The following is a 23,126-nucleotide window of genomic DNA, read 5'->3' as shown; positions in this document are numbered from 1 at the left end:
TGAAGTATTCTGCTGCAAGGTGGGGCCTTCTGGGGCAGAGAACTATTCTCCAAATAACAGCTCCTAAGATGTTACCAGATCCTGGCAGGCTCTGAGTGCCTCAACATGCAATCCCAAGAGCAGTGCATCATGTGCTAAGATCAGCAGATGCCTTGATTCACCAAGTCAGGTAGGTACAGCAACAAACCAATGCATTATAGAAATGGCACACTCAGAATCTGCCCTGGGCATGAGTCCAGAAGGCATGAGTAAATGAGATGCTTACATGCATGTCACCTGTCTTGGTTGCAATAACACTTCTTCCTTAACTCACACTATGGCCTCACTGAAGGAGGTTCCCTATGATCAACTGATGAGTCTGGTTGACAGATGGTTCACTTAAGTGCAGCTGGCCTGTAGAACATGACAGACTCAGCAAAGATACCAGCTGGCTCAGGATAATACCTTGGGGGTCAGGGTGCTGTCTCTGAGAGCTGTGTGGAACCAACGGCTGATGGGTCCAGGTCCCCCGTATCTACATTCTATGGGTGCATGACCCACTTACAGAACTCATGCTTCCTGGCTCTGCTCAGAGGTCTGTTCCATGAGCTCAAGTGATCAACCGCACTTGGTGACGACACGTGGCCAGCCCAGTAGTACATGCTCTGCTCTCTTTTCCTCACCCCTGTACCTTGGGATTATGCTCTTTAATAACATAATATGACATAAGTATTAGCTTCAGGTTTCACTTTCCGGGGAACATAGAATAGAATATCTTTCTCTCCACTCCTAAGTTTTCATTGTGTTAAAATGCACTTAACAAAATATACCATGTTAACCATTTTTAAGTGTATAGTTCAACGGTATTAAATATCTTCATCATCACCATCCATCTCTAGAACTCTTTTCATCTTGTAAAACTAAAACTCTATACCCATTAAATACTAACTCCCCATTCTCCTTTCCCCCACAACCCCGGCAACCACCATTTTACTTTCTGTCTCTATGATTTCGAACACCCTAAGTATCTTTTCTGAACATACAGTATTTGTCTTTTTCTAACTGGCTTCCTTCTTTAGCATAATATCCTTAATAATAATCTTGTTGTATATGTGAGAATTTCCTCCCTTTTCAAGGCTGAATAATATTCCAGTGTATGTATACAGCACATTTTGCTTGTCTATCATCTATCCATGGAAACTCAGATTGCTTCCACATTTTAACTCTGTATGTGTCCATTAGATCTAGTTGGTTAAGTCCTCTGTTTGCTTACTTATCTTCTGTCTGGTTGTTTTATCCATTATTGAGAGTGGGGTATTGAAGTCTCCAATAATTATTACAGGACTGTCTACTTCTCCCTTCAGTTCTGTCAGTTTTTGCATCATGTACTTTACTGGTCTGTCATTAGGTGCACAAGTGTTTGTAATTGTTATGTCTTCCTGTTGAATTGGATATTTTATTAATATATGAGGACCCTGTGACCCTCTTTGTCTTTTGTAAACTTTTTCTTTTTTTTGAGACAAGGTCTCACTCTGTTGCCAAGGTCGGAGTGCAGTGGCATAATCATGACTCATTGCAGCTGTGACCTCCCCAAGCTCGAGAGATCCTTCCACCTCAGCCTTCTGAGTATCTGGGACTATATGCACATGCTACTATATCTGGCTAATTTTTAAATATTTTGTAGAAATGAGGTCTCATTATGTTGTCCAATCTAGTCTCAAACTCCTGGGCTCAAGTGATCCTCCTGCCTCAGCTTCCAAAGTGCTGGGATTACAGCTGTGAGCCACCACGCCCAGCCTCTTGTAAAGTTTTTTGATTTAAAGTCTATTTGGTGGCTGGGAGTGGTGGCTCATGCCTGTAATCCCAGCACTTTGGGAGGCTGAGGTGGGCAGATTGCTTGAGGCCAGGAGTCTGACACCACTGTGGCCAATATGGCGAAACCCCGTCTCTACTAAAAATACAAAAATTAGCTGGGTGTCACGGTATGCACCTATAATCCCAGCTACTTGGGAGGCTGAGGCATGAGAATTGCCTGAACCCAGGAGGCAGAGGTTGCAGTGAGCTATTTTAGTGTAGCCACTCCTGATCTCCTTTTTGTTTGTTTGTTTCTGAGACGGAGTTTTGCTCTTGTCACCCAGGCCAGAGTGCAATGGCACAATCTTGACTCACTGCAACCTCTGCCTCCTGAGTTCAAGTGATTCTCCTGCCTCAGCCTCTTGAATAGCTGGGATTACAGGCACATACCGCCAAGCCTGGATAATTTTTGTATTTTTAGTAGAGACAGGGTTTCACCATGTTGGCCGGGCTGGTCTCGAACTTCTGACCTCATGCGACCCGCCCGTCTTTGCCTCTCAAAGTGTTGGGATTACAGGCATGAGCCACTGCACACAGCCTTGATCTCTTTTGGTTACTATTTGCACAGAATATCTTTTCCCATAGTTTCGCTTTCAATCTGTTTGTGTCTTTGGATCTAAAGTGATTCTTTTGCAGACAGCATATAGTTAATCATGTTTTGAAATCCATTCTACCAATCTTTGTCCTTTGATTCGAGTTTAATCCATTTGCATTTAAAGTAATTCCTGATAAAAAGGAACTAACTTCTGTCATTTTGCTATTTGTTTTCTGTATACTCGACAGCTTTTTTGTCCTTCGTATTCTGCATTACCGCCTCCTTTTATGTTTATTTTTTTGTAATAAAACATTTAAATTCCTCTTTTCTTTTTGTATACATTCTATAGCTATTTTCTTTGTGGTTTCCAAGGGATTACACTTACCATCCTAAAGTTATAACACTCTAACTTGAATTTATATCAGTTTAACTTTAATAATGTATAAAAACCTCTGCTCCTCTAACAGTTCTACCCAACTTCTTTTGGTTGTTTATGTTACAAAACTACATCTTTATACATCGTGTGTCCCAAAACAAACTGATAATTCTTTTGAACGCATTCGTCTCTTATGTCACGCAGAAAACAAAAAGTGAAGTTATAAACTGTTGTCACAATAATGCTAGCTTTTTACAACTGGCCATGTATTTACCTTTACTGACATCTTTATTTCTTCACAAGGCTTTGAATTAACTGTCTAGTGTCCTTTCTTGTCAGCGTGCAGAACTCCCTTGAGCATTTCTTACAGGGTGGCGTTAGTGGTAATGAAGTAATGAACTCCCTCAGCTTTTTATGGATCTAGAAATATCTTAACTTCTCCTTCACCTTTGAAGGACAGCTTTGTCAGAGATAGGATTCTTGGTTGACAGTTTTTTTTTTTTTTTTTTCCTTTTAGTGCTTTGAATGTATCACTCCACTGCCTTCTGGTCTCCAAACTTTCTGATGAGAAATCTGCTGATGATCTAACTGAAGATCACTTGCATGTGTGGATCCCTTTTCTCTTGTTGCTATCAAGGTTCTATTTTTTTTTTTTTTGAGACAGAGTCTCACTCTGTCACCTACTCTGTCATGATCTCAGCTCACTGCAACCTCTGCCTCCCAGGTTCAAGTGCTTCTCCTGCCTCAGCCTCCTGAGTAGCTGGGATTATAGGCGTGCACCACCACACGGGGCTAATTTGTGTATTTTTAGTAGAGATGGGATTTCACCATGTTGGCCAAGGTGGTCTTGAACTCCCGACCTCAAGTGAGCAGCCCACCATGGCCACCCAAAGTGCTGGGATTACAGGCATTTCATTATAATGTGTTTCAGTGTGGGTCTCTTTCAGTTAGTCTTACTTGAAGTTAGTTGAGTTTCTTAGATGTTTATATTGTCTTTAATCAAAATTGGAAAGTTTTCCACCAAAACTAATTTCCAATAGAATACTACTTCTAATATTCTTTCTGTCCCCTTTTTTCTCTTCTCCTTATCAACCTCCGACAGTGCATACGTTGATCCTCTTGATGGCATCCTATGGTCCCTTAGGCTCTGTTCACTTTTTTCATTTTTCTGTCTGTTCCTCACACTCAATAATTTTAATTGTCCTAACTTCAATTTCACTGATTCCTTCTTCTGCCTGCCAAATCTGCCTCTGAAACCCTCTACTGAATTTTTCATTTCAGTTACTGTACTTTTCGGCTCCAGAATTCCTTTTCATTTTCTTTTCAGGTTTTCTATCTCTTTACTGTTATTTCCATTTTGTTCATACATTTTGTCTTGATGTTCTCCACATACTCCTTTAGGTCTTTCGATGTCTTTAATACAGTTGCTTTAAGACTTTGTCTAGGCGAATTTATCGCGAGGCCTTTTTCAGGAACAGTTTCTGTTATTTTTTCCCTTGGGTGGGCCATACTTTCCTGTTTCTTTATATACCTTGTGATTCTTGTGAAAGTGGGACCTTGAACTTAATGATGTGATATCTCTGGGAATCAAAATTTTCATTCTTCCTGAGGGTTTGCTTGCTTTTTTTTTTTTTTTTTAATTTGCTTTTGTTTATTGCTTTTTGTTTTTTGATTGTTATAGACTGTCTCTGTGCTGAGGATCAGCATGAAGTACAAACTCAAGGTCTTCTCAGGTCTTTGATGAGCCTGCAGCTTTGCCTGGGCATGCTTGGTAGCTTTCTAATTTTCCGTGTATAGGCAGTTGCTTTGGAAAGTATGAGTACTGAATATCTGGCTTCCAAAGGGAAAAAGGAGAAAAAATGAAGAAAGGAAAAAGGCGGACTGGTCCTTTAAGTACCCCTGGATATCACTTCATCCAGAGGAGGAGGAGGAGGGGCTTGCAGTAATGGTGGCAGGCACAACAATGACCACTGCTTCTTTGCACCTCTATAATGAGAAGCAGCAATTACAGCAATTCAGATCACAGATCCTCTACATTTGGAGGACAAGGTCCTTTTTGCCCATCCTGGCTCCCACAAGCTGTGTGTAGGTTGTTTTGGCAATATGTGCATGGCTGTCTGCTACAGGGTTGAGGGTCGGGAATGGGTGGCTGCTATAAGTTGAGCATCCCTAACCCATAAATCCGAAATCCAAAATGCTCCCAAAACAAACTTGTTGAGCGCCAACATACTCAATGGAAATGCTCACCGGAGCACTTTGCATTTTGGATTTTCAGATTAGGGACGCTCAACCAGTACATATTCTGTAAATATGCCGCAATTCAAAGAAATCCGAAATCCAAAATACCTCTGGTCCCAAGCATTTCAAATAAGGGATACTCAACCTATACTGTGCTAAGAGCTAAAATTGACCAAAATTAACTGCACTTTACTGTCCAAGCCTTTCCCTGGAAGCTGAAAACTTTCAATGGACTTCAGAGTTCCAAAATAGTTACGTCAGAGAGATTCTGCCACTGCAGTTGGTGGTGAGACAGATTCCTGGTGCTTCCTACTGCACTGTCTTCCCAGCATCCTCTCTTTAAAATATCCTTCTATTGTTGATGAACATTGGGTTGTTTCCAGTGTGGGGAATTTTGAATCATGCTGTTATATATCTTCTTATACATGTCTTTGTTACAGAAATATACATATTCCTGTTGGATATATTCCTGAATTGGAATTGCTGGGTTATTTGGTCTGCATATGTTCAGTAGATACTGCCAAATAGTTTGCTAAAGTCTGCTCTACTTCTTTGTCCTGCCCCACTTAACAGGTATAGTTGTGGCTAAATATAAGAAAGCAGGGCAGGGAACGGTGGCTCACACCCGTAATCCCAGAACTTTGGGAGACTGAGGTGGGCAGACTGTTTGAGCCCAGGAGTTTGAGACCAGCCTGGGCAACATGGCAAAACCCCACCTCTACAAAAAATACAAAAATTAGCTGGATATGGTGGTGTGTGCCTGTAATCCCAGCTACTCGGGAGACGGAAGCAAGAGGATCACCTCAGCCTGGGAGGTCGAGGCTGCAGTGAGCCATGAAAGTGCAACTGCCCTTCAGCCTGGGCAACAGAGCAGGATCTTGTCTCAAAAAAATAAATAAATAAATAAATAAACCAATCTTTATAAATAAAGTTCTCTTGCTTTCTGGCATGTAATAATGCAACAGGTTGTTGGGTGAAAAAACTAACTTTCCAACTTTGGAAGTACTGAAGAGGAAATTGGTGATAATAGAAAAGATCCCTTTTCTGGAAGAGGTAGAATTAAACAAACTTACGATCCTCACAGTTCCAAGCTCTTAAAATTTTAGTTGATTATCTAGAAATATCTGTTAAGGCTGGGCGCGGTGGCTCAAGCCTGTAATCCCAGCACTTTGGGAGGCCGAGACGGGCGGATCACGAGGTCAGGAGATCGAGACCATCCTGGTTAACATGGTGAAACCCCATCTCTACTAAAAAATACAAAAAAACTAGCCGGGCGAGGTGGCGGGCGCCTGTAGGCCCAGCTATTCGAGAGGCTGAGGCAGGAGAATGGCGTAAACCCGGGAGACAGAGCTTGCAGTGAGCTGAGATCCGGCCACTGCACTCCAGCCCGGGAGACAGAGCGAGACTCCGTCTCAAAAAAAAAAAAAAAAAATATCTGTTAAGGATAACTTTGTGTCTGCAAATTGTTTGCAAATGGTATAGCAAGGTATAGCTCTATATCTACATAAAGATATACATGTATGTCTGTATATATTATATATACTCACATACATACATATACACATACATACAGAGACAGCACGCACACTAGAAATAATTAGAAAGAAAAAGGAAATGCAGCAAAATGTCAGATGTTCATAGTACTATTCTCTCACATTTTCTCTAGCTTTAAAATTTTCAAAATAAAATATTGGGAAAAAATAAAAAAATAAAGTCCTGAGAACAAAATACTTTAAACAAAATTTTATGACACCTCACAGGTATGTTATATATCGTATCCTACTTTCTTAAATACTGTGTGCTGTGGACTGAACGTTTGTCTTCTCCTCCCGCCCGTGGGGATTCATACGTTGAAGCCCCAGCTCTCCATGTGACTGTATTTGGAGCCAGGGCCTTTACGGCGGTAACAAAGGTTAAATGAGATTATATGGGTAGGCCCCGATCCAAGAGAATTAGTATCCTTAAAGGGACAGATACTTTCTCTTTGTGAGTGTGCAGACCAAGGAAAGGCTGTGTCCAGACACAGCAAGCAGGTAGCCATCTGTAACCCAAGGAGAGGGCCCTCACCAGACACCAATCCTGCTAGCACCTGGATCTTAAGACTACCCAGCATCAAGAACTGTGAGAAAATAAATTTCTGTTGTTTAAGCTGCCTAGTTTGTGGTATTCTGTTACAGCAACCTAAGCAGATTAATATTACCATGTAAACTCTATTTTTATTAAAGTCCTATACATTTCAGACAGGGATTGTATATCCATCAGGTATAATGGTTTGTAATCAAAACCTTATAATACTACATGATGTATATTCCTGGAGTATTTATTTTATTCAATGAGGACAATATAACTTGTTTTCATTTTAAAATATCCACATACATGTTTATTAGATGTAAAATATAAAATTTCCATTTATTTCTAAAACAAATCAGGAGACTTCAAACAAATTTTGTGCTTCTTATGGGATAATTCAGCCTTTGTATCTAGATATGCATTCATTTATATGGAAAAGTTAGCAAAGCACTCTTTTTTTCTGATAGTTTAATGAAGATATTATTTTTGTTCATTTTTATCTGTAAGTATTTTATCACGTCTCTAAAAAGCAAGGACTTTTATTTTTTGGAGACAGGGTCTTGCTCTGTCACCCAGTGTGGAGTGTGGTAGCATGATCACGGCTCACTGCAGTCTCAACCTCTGGGCTCAAGTGATCCTCTCACCTCAGCCTCCCAAGTAGCTGGTACTACTGGCATGAACCACCATGCCCAGCTAATTAAAAAAATTTTTTTTCTCTTTTACAGACTGGGTACCACTGTGTTGCCCTGGCTGGTCTTGAGCTCCTAGGCTTAAACAATCTTCCTACCTTGGCCTCCCAAAGTGCTGGGATTACAGACGGTGTCTGGCCATAAAACGCAAGCACTTTTAAAACTACAACCACAATACCAGTATCACATCTAAAAAAAATTAGTAGTAATTCCTTTGTATTATTCAACATCTAATCAATATTCAAATTTCCCTAGCTGTGGTGATATAGAGTATATAAATTAGATTTATATGAATTACACTTAATTTGAATTTAATAAATAGAATTTAAATTAAGCTAGGCACTGTGGCTCATGCCTGTAATCCCAGCATTTTGAGAGGCCGAGCGGGACGATCACTTGAAGCTAGGAATTTGAGACCAGCCTGGGCAACAAAGCAAGACTTTGTTTCTATTAAAAAAAAAAAAAAAAAAAAAAATTAGCTGGGGTAAGGTGACATGTGCCTGTGGTCCCTGCTACTCAGGAGGCTGAGGTAGGAGGATCACTTGAGCCTGCAGTGAGCTATGATGGTGCCACTGCACTCCAGCCTGGGCGACAGAGGGAGACTATCGCAAAGAAAAAAAACAAAAACAAAAACAAACCAGAATCTAAATTAGAAAGTGCTTGAATCAGGATTTCGGTAAGATGCAAATATTGTTTCTTATGTGTCTTTTCACCTGTAAGTTCTCAGTTTACCTTTTCTTACCATTTATTTGTTAAAGAAACTAGGTTGTTTGTTCAGTAGAACTTCCCACAGACTAGATATTGTAATTATCCTGTGATATCATTTGACAATTAGATTTAGAGAGAAGCATGGCTTCCAGCCATGTCATTACACAAAGTTATTTCTATAGTTAAGGAATTCAGAGGCCCCTAAGACTGCCTTTTAGGCCGGGTGCGGTGGCTCACGCCTGTAATCTCAGCACTTTGGGAGGCCGAGGCGGGCGGATCATGAGGTCAGGAGATTGAGACCATCCTGGCTAACACGGTGAAACCCCATTTCTACTAAAAATACAAAAAATTAGCCGGGTGTAGTGGTGGGCGCCTATAGTCCCAGCTACTCGGGAGGCTGAGGCAGGAGAATGGCATGAACCTGGGAGGCGGAACTTACAGTGAGCCGAGATCGCACCACTGCACTCCAGCCTGGGCGTCAGAGTGAGACTCAAAAAAAAAAAAAAAAAAGACTGCCTTTTAAAACCTTAAAGAGCTTGATGGACATAATTGGCCTTTTGCAAGAGAAAAGAAATTACTATTACTAAAAATGAAAGTCTCTTTTTTATTTAGATTAATCTTTAAGACATGCTACTAATAAAAATGTCTTCAATTTAAGTCCTTCGATGAAACTCAGATCTACAAGTCAGTTTATTTTTGTTTAAAATGTTATTCACAAATATGTAAGTTTGGTTTGAAAATTATAAATGATGACTGAAAACCAATGAGATAAAAACTATATAAAACTTAAAAATAAAAGAACCATTCTTCAGGGACAAGTGACTACTCATTGGGGGAAAACAACTGACACCAAAATAAATCCCAGATTTAAGTATAAACATAAAATAATTCTAGAGAAAAATGTAGGATAATATTTTTATAAACTTGGGTTGGGCATAGGAGTGGAGTGACAATCTGACATCAAAGCCAGATATTATAAAGAAAAAGGCTGACATATCTTACTACACAGACATTTAAGAATCTTCTGTTTAAATGCTTCTAAAAACAAAATCAAAATCCCCTATTACCATGAACAAATTTTTAAAACAAGTGACATACCAGAAAACACATTTCCTATATTAATGTCAAAGAGTGAAAGAATTTAATAGAGCTTTAAAATGCAGTAAGAAAAATCTCCTCATAGGAAAATGGGCAAAGCTCATAAAGAGCAATTCATAAAAGAGGTCGGGCACAGTGGCTCATGCCTGTAATCCCAGCACTCTGGGAGGCCAAGGTAGGAGCATCACCTGAGGTCAGGAGTTTGAGACCAACATGGTGAAACCTTGTCTCTACTAAAAATACAAAAATTAGCCAGGCGTGGTCGTGCGCACTTGTAATCCCAGCTACGCAGGAGGCTGAGGCAGGAGAATCACTTGAATCCAGGAGGCGGAGGTTGCAGTGAGCCAAGATCATGCCACTGCACTCCAGCCTGGGAGACAGAGCGAGACTTTGCCTCCAACAACACCAACAACAAAATCACAATGGGATATCATTTCAGATGAAAATTGATAGCCAATGTACTCCCATACAGGTGATGAGAACATAATCTGTTAAACGTTTTAGGAAATCTAGGCACACTTGTTAGGGGAAAGTTGTGTATACCCTTCTTCTGGGAATCTATCCTAAGGAAATGGTGAGAAAAACACAAACACATATATAAAAAAATATTCATTTGTGTAGCTTATAATTAGTGAAAAAATGAAAAAAATGCTAACTGCTTATTAGTAAATAAATGGTTAAATAAGTTTCAGAGACTCAAAATACAGGTATAATATAATCTTATTTGTTAAAAAATTCAAGTATGTATAGAAAACATGTGGAAAGATGTAAAGCCTACATATCTACAAGGGAGGAGGGGCTGAAGGGAGAGAGAGAGCTTGAGGTATATCATCTCTCAATGAGAAGATTATGAGTAATTTTCACCTTGTTCCTTCTTTCTGTACTGTCTGAAAATTTCCCAAGATCATGCATTACAAATTATATGCAGAAAAAGTAATGATATTTGGAGAAAAAAATCACAAGATTTTTCTAGTTTAATGTTCTGTTTCTAATCACAGCAGCCAAGGACATTTTGTGAAAAGCATGCTCACATTACTTTAAGTTATGTAGTAGAAATACTTCTAATTTTATCTATTTATTTGTTAATTTAGCCTAAATGGTATTCTTTAACTACATTTTAGTCTGAAACTTCACAGAATAGTTTTTTAAAAATGTTTTTCTATTTATGAATCACTTTGCTATTTTCACATTATGTCCAATATGTGTCTTTGAACACATATACTATAGTTCCTTTAACTCTCATTGATATAAAACACAGCTAACTTAAATATTTCAAAATAAACCAACATAGAAATTCCTACATTTTCTCTAATATAAGTTTTAAGACAGGGAAATACTATTCGATCAGGCCTCTAATTGGCTGTACAGAAATACAGAAAAGAAACCACTTTGCCAATTATTTCATGAATATAAGGAAACAGTGAAGAGCGAGATAAGGACAGAGGACACCGAAGAAACAAGCAGGTTTCATGACTGTATTGAAAAGGACTCACCAAAATGACGCCCAAGCTCCACAGGTCACAGGACTCATCGTAGCCGTTCTGATTCAAGAGCTCTGGGGCTGCATAATGAAGGGTGAAGCATGGAGTCTTCAGGGGCTGATTATCCGGTGGCTTTAGCCGTGCAAACCCAAAATCAATTATTTTAATTTCCAAATTGTCATTTTCATCGGTGAACAATAAATTCTGCAAGATATCAATGCTTACATTAGTTTCTCACTAGACATGTCTTGGGATTTTCTGGTCCTATTTATGTAATACTTTGTATATTGATAGTTGATTCATGTGCACAGAGGTCTCATGGGGAGGCTTGAGGGCAGGACATCAGTGCACTACTGCTCTCTGCTTGATGTTTTTTGGTATTATTTCAATTTTACCATGTCATGTGAAACATTTTTCAACTGCACCATGACTCTTCTGATGTCAGACCCTTTGTCTAAGCTTTTCCCTCTGCTCGTGTTTGTCTTCTGCTTGCTCCACCAACCTACCTCCCCTCATCTACTCCTCATTTAGAGATATCTTCCTAACCATCCTACCAAACTGAAGTGAAAACTTTTAATATTTTTTCCTAACCCTATTTACTTTTCCTTTCTGGGACTTACCACCTCTGTATTGTTAGTTTAATGTCTTCATCCCCATTATGTCATAGTTCCATAAGGACAGGGACTATGTGTCTACCTTATTTTTGACCCTCCCCCAGGGCCTGGCACAGACATAGAGTAGGTGCTTTGGTAAATATGTGTTCATTGAACAAAGTCATAAATAAAATAGTTATATAATATCTAGTATTGCCTACTGAAGAAGACATGGTGGAGATATCCATTACATTTCAGAAATATTTTCTCCAACAGCTAATACTTAAACATATTTTGATACTTAGGGATATTATCCCTCAAATATTCAGAAAACATTATTATTTTGAATCATTCATCCACCAAGGCTTCTTGATCACTAAGACTCTGTAGTACTACTTTTGTATTTATCACATGATTAGTAAATACTTACCGATGCACAAATTATTTTAATAAGTACATTAAGCTAGTACTGAAAGTAAGCGAAATCTGATTATATCGTCTTTAGGCATCCTAACAAAATCCACTATACCTTCATAGTCATTAAATTATTCCCAGCTCTGGAACATCATTTGCTTTGTTAATGCTATTCTAGCTGAAATAAAACATATTATAGAAGGTATCACTGATGCAAAGAAAAAAAATCTCCTAAGCCTTCCATCTGAAAATGAATAAAGTGGGTGGAAAGAAAAACAAAAAAATTAACTAAAAATTGTCTTAAATTTTCTAGCATACAGTGTTTAATCATGAATTTGTGACACTGAAGTCACAGCTGGGGTTGATGGATGTGTGCTTGGGGGAAGTCTTTCAGCAAGTAACACCTGAGCCCCTTTGCAGTTGCAAGGCACTGTCCACACAGAAAAACTGAATGAACCACAGCTGGCCTCGTCTTCATTGACCCTGCTAAGTCTTTGGAAATGACTATGTTTATTCTATATTAAGACTGGAAAAGGGCTTCCCTGATTTTAGTTCTCTTTTTTTGAGACAGACAGTCTTGCTCTGTCTGCGTGCAGTGGTGCAATCTCGGCTCACTGCAACCTTCACCTCCTGGATTCAGGTGATTCTGGTGCCTCAGACTCCCAAGTACCTGGGATTACAGGCGCCCGCCACCATGCCTGGCTAATTTTTTTTTGTATTTTTAATAGAGATGGGGTTTTTGCCATGTTGTCCAGACTAGTCTCAAACTCCTGTCCTCAAGTGATCCGCCTGCCTCAGCCTCCCAAAGTGCTGGGATTATAGGCATGAGCCACTGCGCTCAGCCAATTTCAGTTCTTAAAGCAGAAGAAGTGAGAGGACGTGGCAATCACTTTAATTTGGTGACTTGAATCCATTCCTCCTATCCCGAATATGTAAAATTGAGAAACACTGCTCACTTGCCTACCTCTTCTCTCAAAGCTCAAAGTTACAGACAGTTCTACATGGAGGAGGGTGTGCCTAGTCAACAATGGTGGGAAGTAACCATTCAGTCCCCTTTTATCCTCATCTCAAGTTCTGCCTGAAACAAATTTGATGTATGCAACTTTTCTTAATCTCAGAAGAGTATGGGACAAGTTTGAAAAATACAAGGCAGCTTACTAAGAATCTCAGCCAGCCTCTAAATTTATCTGACTCTTACCTAGATTTACGATTCTGCCTATGCAGAAAATGAATCCACATAGCTTCCTACCAAAAGAAAGATAATCAGACCTTAAAGTGCCACATGGGAAAAATATACTAAACTTTTAGTTTAGAAATAATATATACTGCCATTTAAAAGTCAAAGTGAAAGACATTTTATTATGAAAATGTTAGTTCAAAGGTATATTTTCATTTCTCCAAAATCTAGTTTGATTTAGAACTATAATTGTAGTAGAATGTCCTAAATAATCTGACAGTTCTGCCCCATTTCAAGTGAGTATTTCAAAGAAAAGCCTTATAATAAATAAGAAGAATTAAGCTACATAAGTATCTTTTTATCAGGAAAGGAGGAATGCAAATCTAAATTCTGCAAGAGAGGACAGTTGCCTCATTTGAGACTCATGAGGTGACAGATGGCCAGTTATCAAAGAATAAAACATGTGAAAATGAATTCTATACAGTCATGGAACAGATCTTTTCAATTAAAAAAAACTACATGCTTGTTCCTTGTCTATCAAGAAAACATTTAAGTGGTGTGCTTTCACATTTAAAAATAGACAGCTAATCTCCAATGTACAGAGCACCATATTTTCAGTGGGCGTTATGTAGGAGAGTGAGAACTATGATGAAGGAAGCAGGGGAGACCTATCATAGTTGCAAGTTAATAAAACAGAATTTACTTTTGATTAATTACTAGTAATGTGAATAATGGTAATAGAAAATACATAGACAGAAGTTTAAATACATGAAAGGAATAAACCAATATATGCATAAAAAATATATTTTAATGCACAGAATTCCATTAAAAATTTTCTTTTCCATGTGAAGTAGAGAAGAAAAGAATTCCATTTGAAAACATCCTCTTTTTCTAATAATTCAAGATACTTAAGTAAAAAGCAGAAACAGCGCTTTTAGAGAAATATTCGTTTGTGGCTTAATCACAAAAGGAACATCAAATAAGTTAATATTTTATATATACTCAATAATGTATTATAATCACATGATAACTAAAGTTCTATTTTGGAGAGAATATGTATAATATTGTATATGGTAAAGGATGAGTCATCATTATCTTTTTACACAGTATTGATTTTTGTTTTTCAATTTTCATTATTTTGTTGATTTTCTATAAGGAGGGAATTTTCATAGTTTTGATACTAAAAAGGGATCATTCTAAGAGAATGTTCTTTATTAGCCTTTCATAAGAGGAGATATATAAATAGCTGTTACTTTTGCATTGCTACATATAGTTCTATAAATATTATAGCACGATCATAGAAAAGCACATAGAAAGATGGCATAACTAATTAGACCAAGACAATTCTTTAAGTATTTAGAATATAATTATATACATTTTTATTCATGAGCTAACCGATTTGATTACAAATGTAAAAAATAAGTTTTCAAAATACATCATTTGGGAAAAAACCCTCTAAAATTATATGTAAGAGATATTATTTTCTGTTATAAAAATTTCCATTGCTATTTTTAGTCCACAACTGTCGCATAAAGTATTTTTTCCATAAAAGGCTCTCCCACTTACAAATATAACCTCAAGATGATCCACTGGCAAAAAATAAACAAAGACAAATTTATTTTAGACTGAAATATAAAAGAAAAAAAATCCAAGAAACGTATTTTCAATTATCTATTTTACAGCTTTGAAAAGTAAAAAAATAAGGAAACCTCCCCAGAAACTTCCCACATGTTTGGGAGATCTTTAATAATGATGCTAGATTGAATTACATAAGAGATCAAGTGGTTTTGTACCTCAGGTTTCAAATCTCTGTGCACCACTCCAACATCATGCATGTGGCTTACAGCTGAAACAAGCTTCCTCATGATATAGCTGGCTTCCGTCTCACTGAAGTGCTTCTTTCTCTTAATGCGTTCAAACAGTTCTCCCCCATTCAGAAATTCCATCACCAGAAATGTGTGAAGCTAGAAAAGAAAAAGAATAATGTGGAGGGCCTTTCTGAAGCACATAAGTCTATTAACATATAAAACATTTATTGACTATCTACCACCAACACGTTTAAATAATCCCTTGTTAAAATAATCAGTGGCAATCCTCGTATCTTAGAGGAAAGAGCTGAAAGATAATGTAGCTGTTTTATAATTCTATTTTGGTAATGGAAAATTTCAAGTACTGCAGTGAAATCTTTATACTGTATATCCTTTTTCCCTTCTGTGATGAATTCTTTCATTTGCAGTGTTTTGTTTTAAGAGATGAAGTCTCTAAAAAGAAATCTGCCCTTGAATTCCTGGGCTCAAGAGATTCTCTCATCTCAGGCCTCCCAATGAGCTGGGACTATCGGTGTGCAACTGCACCCAGCTAATTCTTTCATTTGAATTCCATTCCAACCCTCCCTATCAAGTTCACACATCTTTATTCTTAAGCTGCTGACAATAATGTGAAGTCATTTGCTTTAAATAATATAGAATCTGAGTACTGACTGAGTAGAATGGGCAACTGCCCACGTGAAGCCTGGCACACCCATTCAATGACAAATTAATCTTTTAAAAAAGGTATTGAGGCCGGGCTCAGTGACTCACACCTGTAATCCCAGCACTTTGGGAGGCTGAGGTGGGAGGATTGCTTGAGGTCAGGAGTTCAAGACCAGCTTGGTCAACACAGTGAGACTCCGTCTCTACAAATAAATTACAACGTAAAAGTTTAAAAAGGTATTCTTTGATATTGTCATTTTGAACCTCCTGTTAGGACTCAACAGATTAGTTTCAGGGTTCCTGTTAATATTCATTACAAATACCTATAACTCACTATGGGTTTTTGCTTTAATCTCAATAGTATTATCTTAATACTTACTTTGTAAATTATATGTTTATCATGCTTTTTCTTCCCCACCCCTGGCCCTTTTCTGTCAGAATGCATAATTTCCAAAGGAACGATCAAAAAGCAAAGGGCTATACAATCCCAGCACTTTTGGAGGCCTGGGGTGAGAGGACTGCTTGAGCCCAGGAGCTCAAGACCAGCCTGGGCAACATAGTGAGACCTCATCTCTACAAAAAATAACAACAAAAATTAGCCAGACATGGTGGTGCACACCTATAGTCCCAGCTTCTCAGGAGGCTGAGGTGGGAGAATCACTTGAGCTCAGGAGGTCAAGGTTGCAGGGAGCCATCATTGCACCACTGCACTCCAGCCTGGGTGACAGAGTGAGACCCTATCTCAAAAAAGAAAAAAAGGAAAGGACTTAATCAGCTCTCAAATGAACACAAATGGTTTAGAAAAAGATATCATGGCAATATACTGAATTCAGGTGCCATGCATTATAAGGCCAACATCACTTCACAAACAAAATGTTTCTTTCTGTACTAGCAAAACTTAGAATACACTGATTCATAAAAAAGATAACTGTAAGTACATTATCCTGAACACATTAGACAAATTGTAGGGTGAATGACCCTTCTAAAAAGAAAATTGCTCCCAGCCTACTAGACATCAAACTGAGTTTCTACATCAGATAAAGTCAAGCTTGCAGGTCTGCTACAAATATAGACTGGTGAGCTTTAAAAAAGATGTAAGGCAATACTTGTAGTGGTGTAAGAACAGATTTAGAGTTCAACCTGGATTTGAAGGTCAATTCTGTTATTTATTCATGATCTTGGGATGCTACTTTATCTTATTAATTCTAGTATCTTTATCAATAAAATACAGATAACAATGAGAAAATGTATGTGTGGTAGAGCTTGAATGATGGCCCTCCAAAGATGTTCATGTCCTAATGTACAGAACCTGTGGTTCTTACCTTAGAAGGATGGCAAAAAGGCCTTTTGAGATGTGATTAGTAAATTAAGGATCTTGAGATGCAAGATTATCCTGAATTATTCATCAGAGTTAGCAGTATGAGATGAGACCCTGGAGGCAAGATCTTAGAGTGATGCATGGAAGGCTCACAGTCAAGGAAATGTTGGGAGGTGTCTAGAAGCTACAAAAGGCAAGTAAATGGGTTGTCCCTTAGACCCTCCAGACCAGTGGTCCCCAACATTTTTTTTTCTTTTTTTCTTATTTTTTTGAGACAGGGTCTCACTCTATCACCCAGGCTGGAGTGCAGTGGTGCAGTCTTGGCTCACTGCAACCTCTGCCTCCTAGGTTCAACGGATTATCCCACCTCAGCCTCCAGAGTAGCTAGGACTACAGGTGCACAACACCACGCCTGATTAATTTTTTGTATTTTTTGATAGAGATAGGGTCTCACCATACTGGCCAGACTGGTCTCAAATTCCTGACCTCCAGTGATCCACCTGCCTCGCCTTCCCAAAGTGCTGGAATTACAGGCATGAGCCAGGTCCGCAACTTTTTTGGCACCAGGAAGTGGTTTCATGGAAGGCAATTTTTCCACAGACGAGGGGAGGCAGTAGTGGGGTGGGACAGGCATTAGATTCTCATAAGGAGTGCTGCAACTCAGATCCCTCGCCATGCGCAGTTCCCAATAGGGTTTGTGCTCCAGTGAGAATCTAATGCTGTCACTGATCTGCCAAAAGGTGGAGCTCAGGTGGTAATGCTGGCTCACCTGCTGCTCACCTCCTGCTGTGCACCTGGTTCTGCTCAAGAGGGAACCAGCCCTGGTGACAGCTTGACTTTAAGCTAATGGGCCTGATTTTGGACTTCTGACCTCCAGACTGCAAGACAACAAATTTGTATTGTTTTAAATTTGTGGTGATTTGTTGCAGCAGCAATAGCAAACTCATGGAGTATGTGAAATGCCTATCATGGCACAAAAAATGAACTACACTACTGCACAAAGGATGAAGACCCACTATAACATTCACCCATTAGTTGAAGAAAAGACTGGATACAGGGATGATCTAGGCAACCGTGCCACCATTATGAGAAAACCCAAGATACACTACAACTGCATATTAGATTGATAATGTATTTATACTAGTTTGTATAGGATTACATCATGTGACAATTTATATTTTAGTAACTCCTGAATATATAAATAGCAAAACATCTACTTAATTTGTGACATAAATAATAAATTAGAAATGTTGTTCGTGGGACCTGACGTTAGTCTGAAGGTCAGAGATGAAATATCTTGTCTGGGATGTAGTTAGGGGCACAGTTGCTAATCCGGAGGAGACCATCTAAGATCACCCATTGATTCCTTGAATGACGTCAATTTCCTCTATGTCATCTTCAACAGGTGACTGTCTAGTGAGCCTCTTCTTAAGCACATTCGTGGCCAGGGGACTCATTACCTCCTCTTGTGTTGAGTGGCTTGATGAGGCAAGAGGAGGTAGAGGATCAGGGACAGTGGTTCCCCGAGTCCTTGCTTCAGTGGCATTTCTTTTCTGACTATAAGAACCAAAGAGTGAGTAGAGGATGATGCCATTTTGGGATGCTTACTGCCAGATGTGATTCTGCCTTCCCTAAGGCAGTAGTGCAAAGTAAGTAAAAGCTTGTTGGGCTCTGAAGTTGGACTGTGTGGATTCAGATCCTGGCCTTACCACACTTACCAACTGTGAGACCTGTTACTTAACTTCTGTGAGTGTCCATTTTCTCACCTCATGGACCTATGGTAAGGACTGAATAAGATAATACATGCAGAGTGCCTGGTACAGGACCTAGACCACACAAGATATGTGATGATAAACGGAGCAGCTATTGTGGCTATGGTGCTACTGCTGCTGCTGCCTGGTCTCACCATGATGTATGATTCCTGGCAATAGCACTCAAGGATATTTCAATGTGGTAGAGAACTGGCCCCCATTGATCCTAGGTCACAGATATTATGAAAGCACAACAAAGAGAGCCCAGAACTGGAGTACAGGTTCTTATTGGATTCGCCATCGACGTGCTATGTGACCTTGGACAAGTTTTATGACCATTCCAAATCTCAGTTTCTTCATTGGTAAAATTAGGGCAAAGCACATTCAGGATTGGTTCGTTCTCTTGTGCCTACAAGTTGTCTTAAGTAGGACTGCATCACCCCACCTGGTCTCGGGGGCAGAGAATAGTGTAATGGAGCAATTTCTGTCACGTGTGAGGTTAGCAGACACGAACTGGACACACTGGTGTCCTCCCATAGTTCCTGTTGCAAAGCAGGACTGAGAGCAGAAGAGGGGGCAACATGATCTGGCCAGGGTTCTGAGCAGAATTTACCACTTGGAGCTAGAAGATAAAAGGAGTATCTTTGCTTTCTGCTTCCTATTTGTCCTTTAGCTTGCATTAATTAGGCTCCAGACTCTCTCAGTTCTATTCTATAAGTGAAAGGGAAGTTGGAGGCTCACGATTCCCGAGTCCGGAGAAGTATTCCAGGATTAAGTGATGGTGGGTAGCAGCAGCATTGGCAACAAGCACATTGTAGCTAGTGACTGCACCACTGAGCTCCTGTCCCTCCGTCTTCCTGTCATAGGTGGTAACTGCTGAGTGAGAAAAGCATGAGAAGTGAAGGGGTAACCTGATTTGGGATTGGGAAACAGTGTGTGGCTGGGGAGGGTTTGGGAGGGTGGTTTCTCTGCCCTTTCTGGTGGTTGGGTGATGTTCCATATCCCTGACTCTGACCCAGTAGCACCAATAAAACTGGTGAAAAGTACAACCTTGTAAGTGAATTAGTACACATAGGAAAAAAAAAAAAGAGTAGGATACCTGATCATGAAAAACTTCATGCAACTTCACAATATTGGGGTGTCCTTCACAGAGTTTCAGAGCTGTTATTTCCTTCTGAGTATTGGCTTCCATCCTGCAAGATGAGACACTTAGCGCCCACATGTCACTTCAAGAAAGCTTTTACATCAGTACTGCCCCAAGACTAATTTAGTTTTATTTACAGTGCATTCAGAATATACATGCTACCATATACCGTAATGAGGTTTCCATGAAAGTAATGAATTATACCACACACCAGAAAAAGTAATATTCTGGAGAAAATTATTATTTCTGAGTCAGAAAAGTACAAATGATATGAGGAAATGAATGCTCTACTTGCCTGACAATTTAGTAATAAGAATATGCAATCTTAACAATAATCATCAGTTACCAAAACAACTAGATGGCTCTCAAACCTATCAGTAGCTTGCTAAATAATTTTAGAGAAAAATATTTCAAATACACAACTAGTAGAAATGGCACCAGCTGCCAAAATCACTAAGTGAGGCTGATTAAATATGTCACTGTCACAAAGACGTTTTCTCTAGATAAACTCAAAAGTAAGTAAGACTATGATGTATGTCTAAAATGGATTACTTTATCAGCAAATATCAATTAGAGCTAAAAGTATAATGGACCAACTGATGAGCCAAGTGGTTAAACCTATGGGTAAAAAAGCCTTACAATATAATACTGGTTTCATTTTAAATAAATATCTCTTAATTTACAGAATTCATGAATGCATAAGAAACAATAATATAGTATAAATGATCATACCTTTTGCTGATTATTTTGACTGCAAAAGCTTGGTTACTTTTTTTATGCACGCACTTCCGACAAATTGAAAAACTACCTTCTCCCAGTGGTTTGTCCTTCAAATCTAGGTCATAGTGTTGATAGAATGGAGAGTCCTGTTAAGAAATCAACATCATTTAACTTCAGAAAATGTCAGTAATACACAAGGGATCAATAAAATTGTAGAGTAAAATAAAATTATTAATATTAATAAACGGGAATAGAATACATTTATAATCTAAAATTCATCTTACTTACAGGTAATTTCTATTTTTATCTACACAATTATTTAAGATACATAATTCTCTATAATTGTAAAAAGAAGCTCATTTAACTTGACAATATTCTAGGGAAAATAGTGCTGTATCACACTGTTAAAATTGCACTTTAGTTGAATTACTAGACTTAAGAACATTAATTAGAGTTGGTATTTAAAAACTCACGAAACCTACAAATATGTCATATAAGTTACCACATCTATATACCTTCATCATTGCACTCCTGGCAACATTTGTCACTCCAGGACGTTCAACTCCCATGTGAAACTGAAGAGGGTCTATGACAGCTGCATTACGCTTGAATAGGATGGAAGGAGCAACAAAGGAATAGCCCTAAAAACAAGACAAACAAAGATAAGGAAAAACAACTTGCAGTTTTCCAGTTTAACACAGATTAGATTGTAATGACTTTTGTTTTCTTAGAAAAACACTCAAATATTTGTTGAGATGAGTCTAATTTTATTCTATTTGCAATCTAAAATGCAAGGTTATTTCAAATCATTTGAAAAATGCTGTTCAGAAGGATATAATGCCATCTTCTGGTAGAACTAAACCAATTCAAAAATAAAGGTAGAAAAATACTTTTTCACTTTCCCACCCCCAAAATCAGACTCATAGATGAAATTCTCCTGGTTTGCTGATAAAAATTTGTTTATAAACATAGCTAACTTCTCAAAAAAAGGATATAGTCAAGGTATTAAACAAAGTGGTCTTTATTTTTTTTTTTTTGAGACTGAGTCTGGCTCTGTTGCCCAGGCTGGAGTGCAGTGGTGTGATCTTGGCTCAATACAACTTCTGCCTCCTGCGTTCAAGCCATTCTCCTGCCTCAGCCTCTCAAGTAGCTGGGATTACAGGCAATCTTGGCTCACTGCAACTTCTGCCTCCTGCGTTGAAGCCATTCTCCTGCCTCAGCCTCCCAAGTGGCTGGGATTACAGGCACATGCCACCATGTCTGACAGGGTTTCACCATGTCTCGAACTGGTCTCAAACCCCTGACCTCAAGTGATCAATCCACCTCAGCCTCCAAAAGTGCTGGGATTAAAGGCCTGAGCCACCAGATCTGGCCACAAAGTGGTATTTAAATGCTATTGTTTTTCAAACTGGAAAAATGGCAAGTCTCTTTAAAGTTAGTTTCTAATTTAGCAATTATTTGATTCTTATTAATATCTTCAGAATAATTACATTTAAAATTGAGTTTTGGAAAGGAACAAAGTCTAATGGCAGAATGATGCTCTCAGCCAAGTGGTACAAAGATGGATGATTAATCCGTTCAAGTTAGAACATTCACTAATCAACAAACATTTTTTAAAAAGTTCAGTAAGTGCCCAGTCACATACTAGACAGTGATAAGCAAAGAAGAAAAGACACAGTCTGGATGGCCAGATTAAGCCATACTAAAGGTATGACTTATAGAGGTCAAAGAAGCTAAGCTCTGATGCCTTTTAATAGTTAGAATATTTTATCTTGTGTGACAAATGCCCTTTTCTAAATATAATAAAAATCTAAATCTTTTTTAAGAGTTAGCAGTTAAGATTAGTTACTGAAGGTAACGAATAAGGTAATATTGTGGGAGGCCAAGGCAGGAGGATCACTTGAGGCCAGAGTTCAAGACCAGCTTAGGCAACAAAGTAAGACCCTGTTTCTAAAAAAAAATTTTTTTGATTAGGTGGGTGTGGTGACATGTACCTGTGGTCCCAGCTATTCAGGAGGCTGAGGCAAGAGGATTCCCTGAGCCAAGGAGTTAAAGGCTGCAGTGAGCTATGATCATACCACTGCACTCCAGCCTGGGTGACAGAGTAAGACCTTGTTTCTTAAAAAAATATTTTTTTTTTTGCTGGACGTGGTGGCTCATGCCTGTAATCCCAGCACTTCGGGAGGCCAAGGCTGGATGTGGTAGCTTATGCCTGTAATTCCAGCACTTTGGGAGGCCAAGGCAGGAGGATCACTTGAGGCTAGGAGTTCAAGACCAGCTTAGGCAACATAGCAAGACCCTATGTCTGCAAAAAATAGAAAAATTAGCTGGGTGTGCTGGTTTGCACCTGTGGTCTCAGCTATCCCAGAGGCTAAGGTGAGAGGATTGCTTGAGCCCAGGAGTCTGAGGCTGCAGTGAGCTAGGACAGCACTGCTGCACTCCAGTCATCAGAATGAGACCCTGTGTATATAAAGAAAAAAATTTTTAATATGAATAGAGGTAAAATAAAA

General features: G+C 38.8%; 1 protein-coding gene across 7 annotated transcripts in view; it reads right to left on the bottom strand.

Annotated features, from left to right (window-relative positions):
• The window catches only part of RPS6KA5 (ribosomal protein S6 kinase A5), a 194,583-nt gene that overhangs the window by 8,334 nt on the left and 163,123 nt on the right, over positions 1–23,126 (bottom strand). For all 7 annotated transcript variants that reach the window (XM_023205450.1, XM_023205451.1, XM_023205455.2 and 4 more), the window contains 5 exons: positions 21,132–21,257; positions 20,629–20,762; positions 19,852–19,945; positions 15,006–15,176; positions 11,041–11,232 (listed from right to left, as the gene is read on the bottom strand). In XM_023205450.1, coding sequence (XP_023061218.1) covers positions 11,041–11,232; positions 15,006–15,176; positions 19,852–19,945; positions 20,629–20,762; positions 21,132–21,257 — 717 coding nt within the window. The remainder of the gene's footprint in view (positions 1–11,040; positions 11,233–15,005; positions 15,177–19,851; positions 19,946–20,628; positions 20,763–21,131; positions 21,258–23,126) is intronic.

This window comes from Piliocolobus tephrosceles, chromosome 6 (genome assembly GCF_002776525.5).
Source record: "Piliocolobus tephrosceles isolate RC106 chromosome 6, ASM277652v3, whole genome shotgun sequence".
NCBI classification, from domain to species: Eukaryota; Metazoa; Chordata; class Mammalia; order Primates; family Cercopithecidae; genus Piliocolobus; species Piliocolobus tephrosceles.
Note: the sequence above shows the minus strand (reverse complement) of the source record. Positions and strands in the feature narration are given on the sequence as shown.